Source organism: Megascapheus bottae, chromosome 7 (genome assembly GCF_031878675.1).
Source record: "Megascapheus bottae isolate mThoBot1 chromosome 7, mThoBot2.hap1, whole genome shotgun sequence".
NCBI lineage: Eukaryota > Metazoa > Chordata > Mammalia > Rodentia > Geomyidae > Megascapheus > Megascapheus bottae.
In genome coordinates this window covers 8,021,587-8,035,681 of record NC_143515.1, presented here as the reverse complement: position 1 = coordinate 8,035,681, position 14,095 = coordinate 8,021,587, and the positions used below count along the sequence as shown (strand labels likewise).

The 14,095-nt window shown below is 37.5% G+C and overlaps 1 protein-coding gene across 1 annotated transcript in view; it reads right to left on the bottom strand.

The window, feature by feature from the left end:
* Anapc1 (anaphase promoting complex subunit 1) overlaps positions 1–14,095 on the bottom strand; it is a 95,962-nt gene that overhangs the window by 50,461 nt on the left and 31,406 nt on the right. The window contains exons 21-27 of the mRNA XM_090336382.1: positions 10,347–10,615; positions 9,143–9,234; positions 7,884–8,032; positions 4,534–4,612; positions 3,503–3,539; positions 3,340–3,410; positions 2,298–2,476 (exon numbers count right to left, since the gene is read on the bottom strand). Of these exons, the coding sequence (XP_090192508.1) occupies positions 2,298–2,476; positions 3,340–3,410; positions 3,503–3,539; positions 4,534–4,612; positions 7,884–8,032; positions 9,143–9,234; positions 10,347–10,615 (876 nt within the window). The remainder of the gene's footprint in view (positions 1–2,297; positions 2,477–3,339; positions 3,411–3,502; positions 3,540–4,533; positions 4,613–7,883; positions 8,033–9,142; positions 9,235–10,346; positions 10,616–14,095) is intronic.

Genomic DNA, 14,095 nt, shown 5'->3' with positions numbered 1-14,095 from the left:
ATGGTTCTCAAACTGTATCACATCATTAGGTGATAGTAAGTTATTCTATTGATTACTTAACCTCATCCATTATAACAAACTGAATTCAGATGGAATTGGTTATAAAGTATAACCTCCAAAAATTATCCTACACAAAGATTTAGATAGAATTCTTTTTTAAAAAGTTCTTTTTTTTTTTTGCCAGTCCTGGGGATTGAACTGCCCTTGGGCTTTCTCAAGGCTAGAGCTCTATCACTTGAGCCACAGCACCACTTCCGGCTTTTTCTACATATGTGGTACTGAGGAATCAAACCCAGGTCTTCATGCATGCTAGACAAGCACTCTACCACTAGGCCAAACTCCCAGCCAGCCAAAGGACTTTCTTGTTCAAGGAAAAATGTATTAGCAGAAAAGATTTGTTTTCAGGAAAAATACTAATTCAACTAAGAATCAGTTGTCATCTAGACACAGATTCATGGAGAGCAGATCCGATTCTGGCACAGGGCCATGAAAACCAACAGTGAGGTTAAGAGTGAATTGTGATACATGCGCTGAAGATTCCTTAATAGCCCAAGACTTAATATCATTTATCAACCGTTACAATGCACAGATTATTATGTGATGATTCAAGGAGGTTATCCATTTCAATTTTTTCTTTTTCTTTTTTTTTTTTGGTGGGGAAGGGTAATGGAGATTAAACCTAGAGCCATTTAACCAAGTTTTTTTGTTTATACAGAGACAAGAATACAATTTTCCCTGGGATAGTCTCCAATTCACAATCCTCCTGCTTCACATTCCTAAGTAGGTAGGATTTGATTGCAAGCATACTCTACCATAGTTAGCTTATTACTTCTTTTTAGAATTAGAGTTCTAAAAGATTTGAAGTTTCCCCTTTTAAATATAATTAATTCTGTGACTCAAATCCAGTCTTATACATACTAGGCAAGTGCTTCATCACTGAGGTGCACCCCCAACCCAGTATCTGGTACATAATTATGCATGTTTTGAGGGTACAGTATGGTATTTTAATATATAATACATTATGATATATAACATGATAATATATAATACAGAATGATCACATGAGGATAACTGGCATGTCTGTCACCTGAAAAATTATCATTGTTCTGTGTTGGAAACATTCAAAATCCTCTCTACTAGCAATTCTAATACATTCAATTAACTTGTCCTCCCGGGTTTCATTTTAAGATTTTAAGAAACTTAAAAGGGAGATAACTAGAAAGTAACAAGGCATTTTGCCTTTTTATTTCTAGGCTTCTTGTAACTCATTCTTAAATAGACAAAATAAAGAACAGTATTTTATGACATCCGGGGGGAAAAAATACTTTTTGTCAAGGACTTCAGTTTCGTGATTAAACATACACGTTTATATTTACTTAAAAGCTTACATTAAGAAATTCAACACTTCCAAAGTATTTGAGAGAAAAGCTGTATTTTAAATATCTAAAATCAGGATACATATCCTCTAACTTTTCCCATACAAAAGTAAACCATCTGCTTAATTACTACTAAGCTACAGTTAGGGAAACAGTCATAGTTGCTCTGCTGACTTAGTACTTGTCCTGATTCAGGACAAAGAAAAGTCCAGGAGCCAGGCGCCGTGGCTCACACATGTAATTCTAGCTACTCAGGAGGCTGAGATCTGAGGATCAAGGTTCAAAGCCAGCCCAAGCACTACAAAGTCAAGAGACTCTTACCTCAAATTAATCACTAGAAAATAGGAAATGAGGCTGTGGCTTAAGGGTAGGACAGTAGCCTTGAATGAAGAGCTGAAGGACAGTGCCCAGGCCCTGGGGTAGGGCGGTAAAATCCCTTGCTCTGTGTCCAATTTGTAACTATTAAAATGTGTTCAGAGCTGGCGTGGTGACTCAAGCTTTTAATCCTAGCTACTTGACAGGATGACAAGAAGGATCACAGTTCTAGGCCAGCCCAGGCAAAATAGTTTGAGATCTTAACAGAAGAAGCTGGGTATGATGGTACACACTGTTCTCCCCGTTGCATCAGAAAGTCTAAAATAGAATGACCACAGTCCCTATCTAAACAGACAAAAATAATAGTGCTAAAAAGACTGAAAGCATGGTTCAAGAGGTGACAGTCTAGAGAGCACAGGCTATCTATTAAAATAATACTGATGATGATGCTATGATGATAATGGTATATTCAATTTTAAACCCTATATATAAAAGACAAACTGATATGCAAAATAGATATAGAAAAATTAAAAGCATTCCTATCTTTTTGTTATTATTTAATCTGAGTACAAAACTGAACTTTAAATGTCCTAGGCTTATACTCACAGATTTCCCTCTGGGTAAGTTTCCTTCACAAGCCTGCTTGGAAAGATCCTGACGTCCAATCAAGACACAGACAGCTTCTGGCCAGTCTGAATCAGGTTGTTCTCGACAGTGATAAATTGCATCTCTGATGGGAAGAGCAATTCCAAAAGGAAGCGTTTCCAAATCTCTTAAAGTGAATCCTTGCAGTGAAAAGGGAGACAATGTTAATTTAGAATTGCAGCTCCCCAAATCATCCTTTGACTAGCTACTTAATGTATGTCCTAACAACTAAGGAAGAAATTCATTTTATTCATCTTACTAGCACACTAACTGCTTGCTTTTAAGAATTAGTATAAATGATCTCAAAGAAAGAAAGCCTAAAAACCTAAATTGAAAAACAAATTATCGAGGCCGGGAGTTTGGCCTAGTGGTAGAGTGCTTGCCTTGTATGCACGAAGACCCGGGTTCAATTCCTCGGTACCACATACATAGAAAAAAGCTGGAAGTGGTGCTGAGGCTCAAGTGGTAGAGCTCTAGCCTTGAGAAAGTCCAAGGACAGTGCTCAGGCCCTGAGCTCAAGCCCAGGACTGGCAAAAGAAAAAAAAAAAGACAAATTATCCCAACTGGAAAATACAAATGACGAGAAAGAACTTCCCAAAGGAGGAAATACAAACGGTTTACACACAGAACAGATGATCTACTTACTGAGCGGTCAGGAATATAAAAAATAAAACTAACAGAGCTGGGAATGTGCCTCAGTGCATGCTAAGGCAAATACGTTACATGTTTTGGGTTTTTTTGTCTAGTTTATATAGGCAGAACCTCAACCATACCAAGAGAAATAAAAAATAAAGATATCTTTGCACTAAGAAGTACAAGGCTAATATCCTAATTATTGTTACAAGAATTTATAAAATTTCTAGGAGAAAGAAGTCTGGTGCAGTGAACCGTAATTTCAATCTTAGGTCTGTCTACAAAGCCCTCTCCCCTTGTATCTGACAGTTCTAGGTAATATGCAGGAAGTGTGCAAGAAGAAGTCAGAAGGTAACAAAGATGCTCTTACCGACACTGGTCATCCACACAACCAATCTTTCAGCTAGGCTAGAAACAGATGTACAATGCCGGAAACTGAACCTATATATGATAGAACACAATTATTATGCACAACAATAAATCAGTACCATTTTAAATTCTAAATAAGACAGAACAATCTGAATAAAAGTTACCTCTTTTCTTCTTGCTCCACTTGTGACTTTTGGGGAGCTAAAAGACAATGAAATGAAACTTTCTGTTAATAGCTTTATTGAGAGAAAAATGTAAAAATATGTAGAAGAGGGTGTGAGTATAGCCTAGTGGTAGAGTGCTTGCCTAGTATGCATGAAGCCCTGGGTTCAGTTCCTCTATACCACCTACTACTCAGAAAAGCCAGAAATGGTGCTGTGGCTCAAGTGGCAGAGAACTAGCCTTGAATAAAGTATCCAAGGACAGTGCCCAGGCCCTGAGTTCAATCCCCTGGACTGGCCAAAAAAAAAAAAAGTAGAAGACACAGACAAATAAAATTCATTAACAACCCAGAAAATACAATACAATAAGCAATACTTTGAAAACCTGGAGAATACAACAATTTCCCGGAAGCTACCATGGTTTTCTATTGACCATAATAAATTAAGATTTGTCAAATGTTGGGTAATCCTGGCACATGAAATAAGTTCTGGATTTTAGATTAAAACAATATAGAAGAGGCCTCTAAAGCAAACACAGGTGAACATTTTTAATTTTCTTATTTGTTAGTAAACTGATATTTGTAAACATATGCTTTAGGCCAGATGTGGTGGCTTGTAGCTATTTGAGAGATCAAGAAGATCTTGGTTCAAGAACAACCAGGGTTAGGATGTTCACAGGATCCCATCTCAACCAAACAATAGCTGGACATGGTGGCTCGTACATGTATCAGCCCAGCTTCATGAGTAAGTACAAATGGGAGCATGTGGTCCAGGCTGGTCCAGGTAAAGAAAAAGACAAAGAAACAAAGAGACAGAGAGACAGACGGAGACACGGAGACACGGAGACACGGAGACACAGACACACAGACACAGATACACAGGCACACGGGGAGGGGGGAAGAAAGAGAGACTATATCTGAAAAATAATGAAAACAAAAGGGGCATCTGACTACAAGTACAAGTCCTGTGTTCAAAATCTCAGTATTGCAAATAATAATAATTCTTTTGGGAGTCTGAATATCACACCAACTTACTTAGAGTTACTTTGGATAAATACTGAGAGGCATCATCAGAAACACAGCTCTCATCACCAAGGATGTAGAGGGCAATACTCTGCAGAAATAGAAAAGCAGAGTCATTATTAGTTTATTTTTACTGTTTTTGGAGGTGGGATCTCACTACACAGCTCAGGCTAGGATGGAACTTGCAATCCTCCTGCTTTATTCCACAGAATAAGAAATAAAGAAATGCTCATATTTCTTTAAGCACTGAGGTATAATTAGGGAGAAGATTTATTTATTAGTGTTAGATTTTTCCATTTTAGGTATTAAGACTCCATGTCTTTGGACAACCATAATATAACTGTGTGACCCCAAACACACTCACAACACAGAGTATCTGTAGTACAGAAAAGACTTCCTGTGTCCTCGGCCATCAACCCCTCCTCCTACACCAACACTGGAAACCTTTCCTTGACCCAAAGTTTTGTCCATCTTACAACATTATAAAAGAGATTATACAATATATAAGCTTTCATGTTTTCCTTCTGAAATGTAGCATGGTCCCTTTGAAATTCATTTGCTTTTCTGCTTACTGCTTATATGAGAAGTTAGTTCCTATCTACTGCTGAACTATTCCATTAAGCAGACATACTAATTATACTCAAAAACTGGAGGATCTCTGGACTGTTTCCAAGGTGTTAAATTATAAGAAAACCTGCTTTCTTGAGCTGAAGAACTCAGGGACAACACCCAGGCCGAGTTCAAGCCCCATGACAAGCCAAAAAAAAAAAAAAAAGACAAGCCAAAAAAAAAAAAAAAAGACAAGCCAAAAAAAAAAAAAAAGAAAGAAAAGAAAACCTATTTAAGCATTCACACTTGAATGTTTGTATAGGCATATGTTTTTTATTTTCTTAAGTAAACACCCCAAAGCAGAACTGCTTTAGGAGAAACTCAATTTTCCAAATTCTGCATTAGTTTTACAGCCTTCCCAGCAAAATGAATTTCAGTTGTTTCATTTTCTCACCAAAACTCAATTTTACTCATCCTAAAGGGTATCTAGTCATATCCTAGTAGTTTCTAAGAACTATTTACAAGTATCTCAATTTGGCTTTAAGTTGTTTTAAAATGTTTATTTAGGGCCAGGAGTTTGGCCTACCATGCAGGAAGACCCAGGTTCCTTTTCTTGGTACCACATATATAGAAAAAGTCAGGTACCACATACATAGAAAAAGCCAGAAATGGTGCTGTGATGCAACTGGTAGAGTTCTAGCACTGAGAAAGCCCAAGGACAGTGCTCTGTCCCTGATTCCAAACCTCAGGACTGGCAAAAAAAAAAAAAAAAAAAAAAAAAGCTTATTTATAAACAATGTCAAAAATACTTTTTTGGTAAATAGGTCTCAAAAAAATAAATAAAAATAAAGATTTCTACTACAAAATCATATGACCACACAGATTTTACAATATTAACTGCTTCCAGAAATGGAGATGGGTTTAATTACTAGGCTAAATAAATATCTCTACATTCTAAATTCAAAAGAGCTACAATAGTATTTGCTCTCATGACAAAAACATCCTTTTATCCTTAACACATATACAGACATCCTATCCAAAAGTATAAATATATGCCATATAGCAAATACAAAAATATGCATTGTTAATCTACTTTAGATGTAAATCACACTAACCAAAATAATGAAAACTAGCACAGTAAGATATATAGATCAAAAGCCAGTTTCACTGAGAATATATTTTAAATCATGTATTTGAGAAAAAAGTAATAATATCTTGTTCCAAAAATATCTTATCTTAATAAAACCACCTTGATAAACTCCTACAACAATATGCTAATAAATACTTATTATCATTAAAAAAAACCTACAATTCAGAAATAGTCAAAGAACTTAAGACATTTCTTTGAACATATAAATGGCTTTAGGTACATGAAAATGTCAACAACATTGGCCATTGGAGAAGTCACTGGCCATTAGAAAATGAAATACAGCCAGGCAAGGTGGTAATCCTAGCTATTCAAGAGGCTGAGATCTGAGGATCGCAGTTCAAAGCCAGCCTGGGCACTAAAGTCCCTGAAACTCTTATCTCCAATTAACCACCAGAAACCGGGAGGGGCACTGTGGCTCAAGCGATAGAGTGGTGCTTTGAGCTGAAGAACTCAGGGACAACACCCAGGCTCAGAGTTCAAGCTCCATAACAGACAAAAAAAAAAACACACACACACAAAAAAAACATATAAAGGATTAATATTCAGAATATAAAGGGCTCACAGTATTCAACGCAAAAGAACCAATAATCCAAATAATAAATGAGTAAAAAGTGAATTGAATGAACAGTTCTCAGAAGAAACAAAAATGGCTAATGCAGGGCCGGGAGTTTGGCATAGTGGTAGAGTGCTTGCCTAGCATGCACGAAGACCCGGGTTCGATTCCTTGGTACCACATACTTAGGAAAAGCCAGAAGTGGTGCTGAGGCTCAAGTGGTAGAGTTCTAGCATTGAGAAAAATCCAAGGACAGTCCTCTGGCCCTTAGCTTAAGCCCAGGACTGGTAAAAAAAAAAAAAAAATGGCTAAGGCAAACATCTTTGCAGGTGCTGATGTCTCACACCTATAATCCTAGTTATTCAGGAGGCTGAGATCTAAGGATCACAATTAGAAGCCAGCCTCAGCAGAAAGTTTCCTTGAGAGTCATATCTCCAATTAACCAGTCAAAAAAATGAAGTAGAGGGGCCAGGAATTTGGCCTAGTGGTAGAGTGCTGGTCTAGCATGCACAAAGACCCGGGTTTGATTCCTCAGTACCACATACATAGAAAAAAAAGCCAGAAGTGGTGCTGGGGCTCAAATGGTAGAGCTCTAGCCTTGAGAAAGCCAAAGGGCAGTGTTCAGGCCCTGAACTCAAGTCCAGGACTGACCAAGAAAAAAACAACAACAAAAAAACGAAGTGGAACTGAGGCTGAAGAGCTAGCCTTCAGCAAAGGAAGTCAAGGACCGCATCCAGGTCCTGAATTCAAGCCCCATACCCAACCAAAACAAAAAGAGATGCATTGGTTTTTTTTGTTTTTTGTTTTTTGTTTTTTTGCCAGTCCTGGGCTTGAGCTCAGGGCCTGAGCACTGTCCTTGGACTTTCTCAAGGTTAGAGCTCTACCACTTGAGCCTCAGCACCACTTCCGGCTTTTGATCTATGTATGTGGTACTGAGGAATCAAACCTGGGTCGTCGTGCATGCTAGGCAAGCACTTTAACCACTAGGCCAAACTCCCGGCCCCTGCATTGTTTTTATGTATGGACATATGTATGTAATTGTCACAATGTTTCCCCCTTGTACAATTAACAACAACATTAAATAAGACAGTCGCCACACTGAATACATACCAAGACTACTAGTCTGCTTCTTTCACAGATGCCAGGGAGGTAAGGATACGGTGGCATTCCTTCACCTTGAAGACAAGAACTCACCCACTGATAAATACTTGGTGGCTCAGAAGTAAGAAATGATGGATGATGCATAAATGCTGTTTGCCCTTTAAAATTAGATAAGTGTTTATAAAGAGACAAGAAGATAGAAAACAACTCTATTCTAAAGGGAAGATGATTAAGTGTACCAGTCATTCCAAAACAATCAGGATAATGTTTTTCCACATTCTTCAAAATATTTTCCACCACAATAGCTGACTATATTATCACATGTAAATTCAAACAACTTCTATTTCATCTCATGCTGAACAGTAATTTAGCAAACTCTGGTTCCCAAAGCATATATACAATCTAATCAAGATCATCTGGCCTCTGGCTGGGAGCATGGCCTAGTGATAGAGTGCCTGCCTAGCATGCATGAAGCCCCAAGTTCAATTCCTAGGTATCACATACACAGAAAAAAAGCCAGAAGTGGTGCTATTGCTTAATTGGTAGAGCTCAGGCGCTGAATTCAAGCCCCAGGACTGGTTTCTGGCCTAATCTTAAAGGTAAGAAAACAAGGGGACACTAAGGATTCAGCTCTAAGAATTGTGTCTAAACATTGAGTCCCTTTAGCTCACGGTCTAGCAGAATAAAGTGATGATGGAAAAAGTCCTACATCTGTGCTGTCAAAACATGGTAACCACTAGCTCATGTGGTCACTGAGTATGAGAAATATGGTAAGTGCACTGAGAAATTAAATGTTTGACTTTAATTAATTTCAAGTAACATGACTAATGGCTACTAACAGCATTCGTGTAAAGCATTCCTTAATATCAGAAGCTTCCTCTAGACAATTATAAGTCAGAAACTTAAAGATGGGTACAGTTTTTCCTACAAACATTAAAGAAGTTACTGCTTACTAAAAGTCAGGAATCAAATACTACATATTAAAATTAGCCTGGTGGGGGGGGGGAGGGAAATGGGTACCAAGACATGTAAAAAGTTATCAATGTATGTGAATTAATGCACCTTCTATCTGGCAAATATCATGTAACCTTTTTACTAATTACAATAAAAAAAAGAGCTAAAAAAAAAATAAAAATAAATAAATAAATAAATAAAATTAGCCTGGTGAAGACACTTCACTTAATGAGAATTATGTCCTTTTTCACTGAAAAAGACACATGTAAATGTCCCTACACTATTCAGAATATCTATAATAACTCAAAACTTACCCTGATCAATAGTGCATACTTTTCCAGTAGTTTTGACAAGCGTTGGATAGTCTCTATAGTAATGATCTACATAAGGCCCCAATTTTAAGTCCCTAAAAATATTAAAAGCATATAAAAAAGAAGACATTATAGCATTTCCTACGAGTTATAGAAGGATAAACCAGCTGTACACTAATTTTTCAAACTATGATTATGAGAGGCCGAGAGCATAGGCTTGTGGTAGAGTGCTCACCTAGCATGCACAAAGCCCTGGGTTCGATTCTCGGTAGCCTGAAATGGTGCTGTACCTCAAGTGGCAGAGCACTAGCCTTGAGCAAAACTGTTCAAGGACAGTGCCCAGGCCCTGAGTTCAATCCCCAGGACTGGCCAAAAAAGGTAGGTAGGTAGGTAGGTAGGTAGGTAGGTAGGTAGGTAGATAGATAGATAGACAGACAGACAGACAGACTGATTTATGACTATGAGAACTGGGAGTTTGGCCTAGTGGTAGAGTGCTTGCCTAGCAAGCCTAAAGACCTGGGCTCGATTCCTCAGTATCACATACATAGAAAAAAGCTGGAAGTGGTGTTGAGGCTCAAGTGGTAGAGCTCTAACCTTGAGAAAGTCCAAGGACAGTGCTCAGGCCCTGAGCTCAAGACCAAGATTGGCAAAAAAAAAAAAAGTAATCAAATCTAGTTTCTTTTGTTTATCTATTGTTTAGCTATTGAAGTATCCTATGAGATATAGAGCCAATTTTTTGCCTGTAAAATTCCATGGAGCTCAAATTACAGAAAGAGAATTGTAGTATTATCTTCTATAATTTATTAGTTTTATGATTTCTAGTAAGTAATCTCTATGAACTTCAATATCTCCTAGAAAATGAGGATACCAAGAATTTTGTTATTTGTTTGATTGGCTGATTTTGATTATTATAAGAGGAGTAAGAGACACAGGTTCCAAATGTAATCCAGGCTGACCTCAAATTATATCCTTCTTCCTCAGTCACTTAAGTTATTATAGGCATGCATTACTATGCTCAGCTACTGGACTTTGCATAGACTAAAAATTCCAACATAACTAATATTTCCTTACCTCGTGCTATCTTTACATAGTTCTGTGGTTCACAAAAAATGCTCTATTTGTCTGAGAATGTATATTTCAGAAACTTGTTGATAATGTTCCTATATATTACCATGCCTAGGGCCTCTTGGCATATATAAATATTTACCTTGCCAGCTGAACAAGAAGGTCAATAAGTGAAGAAATTCCCTCTCCCATTAGAGTATTTAACTTAAGCTCCTCATAGACAAGGTGAAGTACAAAAAAAATTGCAGGTATATGAGTGAAGAGAAGAGTAGATGAATCCAGGATAAGGTTTTGTGTCAATTCTTCATCTTTTACCCTTGAAGTTTTCAACACATTCAAACCTAAAGTTCTGGCCAAAAGATGAGACTCGGCATTTTTGTGGTAGTCTGAATTTATTAAATATTCCCAGTCCTAAAAAGAAAAAAAAGAATAAAGTGGCTATTGTTTACATGTCTCCTTGAAATGTCATCGTTAATAAAGTACTAAAACAATTGAAATTCTACTTTAAGTTGATCTATTAATAGAAAAAAAAAACCACAATGCTGAAAAAAAAGAAAAGATAAAATAGCCAAGCAATTTCCAGATGCCAGTATTGAACATTAAGCCAAGTTCACTCTTTTTTATTTTATTTTTTTGGTGCTTGTCTTGTGCTTGAATTCAGAGCCTAGGTGCTATCCCTAAGCATTTTTGCTCAAGGCTAATGTTCTACCACTTGAGCCACAGCTCCACTTCTGACTTCTTGGTGGTTAAAAGGAGGTAAGAAACTCATGGACTTTTCTGCCCAGGCTGGCTTTAAACTGTAATTGTCATAAGTCAGCCTTCTGAGTAGCTGAGATTACAGGCATAAGCCACTAGAGCCTGGCAAGATTAACTTACTTTTAAAAAAAATTTTTAAGAAATCAAGGGCAGTGTGTGGCCTCGTGATAGAGTGCTTGCCTAGCATGCATGAAGCCCTAAGTTCAATTCCTGGGTACCACATACACAGAAAAGGCCAGAAGTGGTGCTGTGGCTCAAGTGGTAGAACGCTAGCCTTGAGAAAGCCCAAGGACAGTGCCCAGTCCCTGATCTCAAGCCCCAAGACTAGCAAAAAAATTAAATTAAAAAAATATCAAAAAGTCCAATCATATTTTCATAAAGAGACTTCCAGAGAAGAATCCTACTATTTAGGTACTGCTTTTTTTTCTTTTAGTATTTCATTATTTTGTATTAATTACACAATAAAGAGGTTCCTCAAAAAACTAAACACAGCATTTGCAGGGAAGTGGATGAATCTAGAGCAAATCATGTTGAGTGAGACAAATCAAGACCAAAGGAACAAAAGGCGCATGGCTATCCTTAATATGTGGCTATTAGATCCAAATAGTACAAGAATGAGAACTCAAAATTTGCATACCCAATGCTATGGACATAGTATTGGAAATATAAACATAACTACATAGACATAAAAACCTATGACTCTATAGACATAATGCTTTATTTCATAAATTAGTATGTATCTATGATATACAAACCCTTAGCCTAATTTTGATTATGTTCTAAAAACTAAGTGCCAATGATTGTATTTAGAGATTCTCTTCTTGAACACTTGTTGGTTAAACATGTCATTTGAAATGATGTAAAAATCAATGTTAGTAATTTAATAAAAAAAAAAACTAAACTTAGACTTTCCCTATGCCTTAGCCATGCCAGCCATTCCTAGGTATTTACCCTGAATACCATGAACCAGGACATGATAAGAACACCTGCACATCCATGTTCATTGATGCACTATTCACAACAGCCAAGATATGGAAACAATCCAGATGCACCACAATAGATAAGTGGATCCAAAAAAATGTGGTATCTACATACAATGGAACTTTATACAGCCATTAGAATGTCATCTGCAGGGAAATGGATAGAACTAGAACAAATCATGTTATGTGAGGTAAGCCAAGGTAAGTCTCAGGGTCTTTCCTTCCCAGGCTGGTTTCCAACTGTAATCCTCAGATCTTAAGACTCTTTAGTAGCTAGGATTTCGGGTGAGCCACCAATACTCACTCATCAAAAAGAACTGCTAAATCACACACTAAAAATACACTATTTTGTGTATATATATTGAAATATCACACTGTATACCTCATACATATATAATTGCAACATGAAATCAAAATTTTAAACAAGTTTGCCTAAAAATAGAAATGCTCCCTATCCCAATTTGATCCTCTTACAATTTATACATACAGCAAACGATTTGTACCCCATTAAAGATCTATGCTAAAGGTCTGGGAGTTTGGCCTAGTGGTTGAGTGCTTGCCTAGCATGCACGAAGACCTGGGTTCGATTCCTCGGTACCCCACATACATAGCAAAAAGCCAGAAATGGTGCTGAGGCTCAAGTGGTAGAGCTCTAGCCTTGAGAAAGTCCAAGGATAGTGCTCAGGCCCTGAGCTCAAGCCCAGGACTGGCAAAAAAAAAAAAAAGATCTATGCTAAAACAATAATACACTTTGGAAGTCCCATTAGTTTTTAGAAAGGAATGTTCTCAAAAAATGTATACAGCAAGAGACTATGTAAGGAGCTTCCAAAACTCAGCACTTTTTAAATCCAACTAAAAAACAGCTGAAAAATCTGAACAAAAACCTTTCAAAAAAGGACAGAAACAGTTAACAGGCAGAAGGAGAAAAGAATATTATTAGTAGCCAAAAGAAAGTTAAATTAAGGGGCCGGGAGTTTGGCCTAGTGGTAGAGTGCTTGCCTAGCATGCATGAAGACCCGGGTTCGATTCCTTGGTACCACATACATACAAAAAAAAAAGCCAGAAGTGGTGCTGAGGCTCAAGTGGCAGAGCTTTAGCCTTGAGAAAGTCCAAGGATAGTGCTCAAGCCCTGAGCTCAAGCCCAGGACTGGCAAAAAAAAAAAAAAAGTTAAATTAAAATCACTGAGACAAATTACTTTACACACACTCAAATTGTTAAAATGAAATCCTAGCTACTCAGGAAGATAAGACCTAAGGATCACAGTTCAAAATCAATCCATGTAGGAAAGTTAGTGAGAGTCATCTCCAATTAATGACCAACAAGCCAAAAGGAGAACAGTAGCTCAAAATAAAGCACTAGCCTTCAGAAAAAAAAAAACAAAAACAAAAACACTCATAATGGTTCAAAACCAGCCCAGACAATAAAGTCTGTGAGACTTTTACCAATGAACTACCGAAAAAAAAAAAAAGAAGAAGAAGAAAGAAAAAGTCAGAAGTAGAACTAGGGCCCAAGTAGTTGAATGCTCGACTTGAGTGAAGGAAACTCAGGGACAGTGACAGGACCAGCACCACCCAAAAAAAAAGGAAAGAAGAAAAGAGACTGGAAGCTTGCATCAAGTGGTAGAGTGCCTACTTGGCAAGCATAGAAACCTCAGTTCAAACCTAGTTCACACACACACAGAAAAGAAGAAAAAGAAAAAGAAGGTCTAGATACTCATCAGAATATAGAGCCAAACAAGCTATGGTATACTCATACTACTCAGAAATAATAGGTTCCAGCCAAAAACTGATATACAACAAGAAGAATCTTCAAAACATTATTCTAAAGTGGCGCTATGGCTCAAAGGGTAAGGTGGCAGCCTTGAGCTAAAGAGCACAGGGACAGCACCCAGACCCAGAGTTCAAGTCCCATGACTGACCAAAAAAAAAAAGATTCATCTTCCTAGAGCTGGGAGTTTAGCCTAGTGGTATAGTGCTTGCCTAGAATGCACAAAGACCAGGGTTCAATTTCTCGGTACCACATACATAGCAAAAAGCCAGAAATGGTACTGTGGCTCAAGTGGTAGAGCTCTAGCCTTGAGGAAACCCAAGGACAGTGTTCAGGCCCTGAGCTAACGCCTAGGAGTGGAAAAAAAAAAAATCAACAACAACAAAA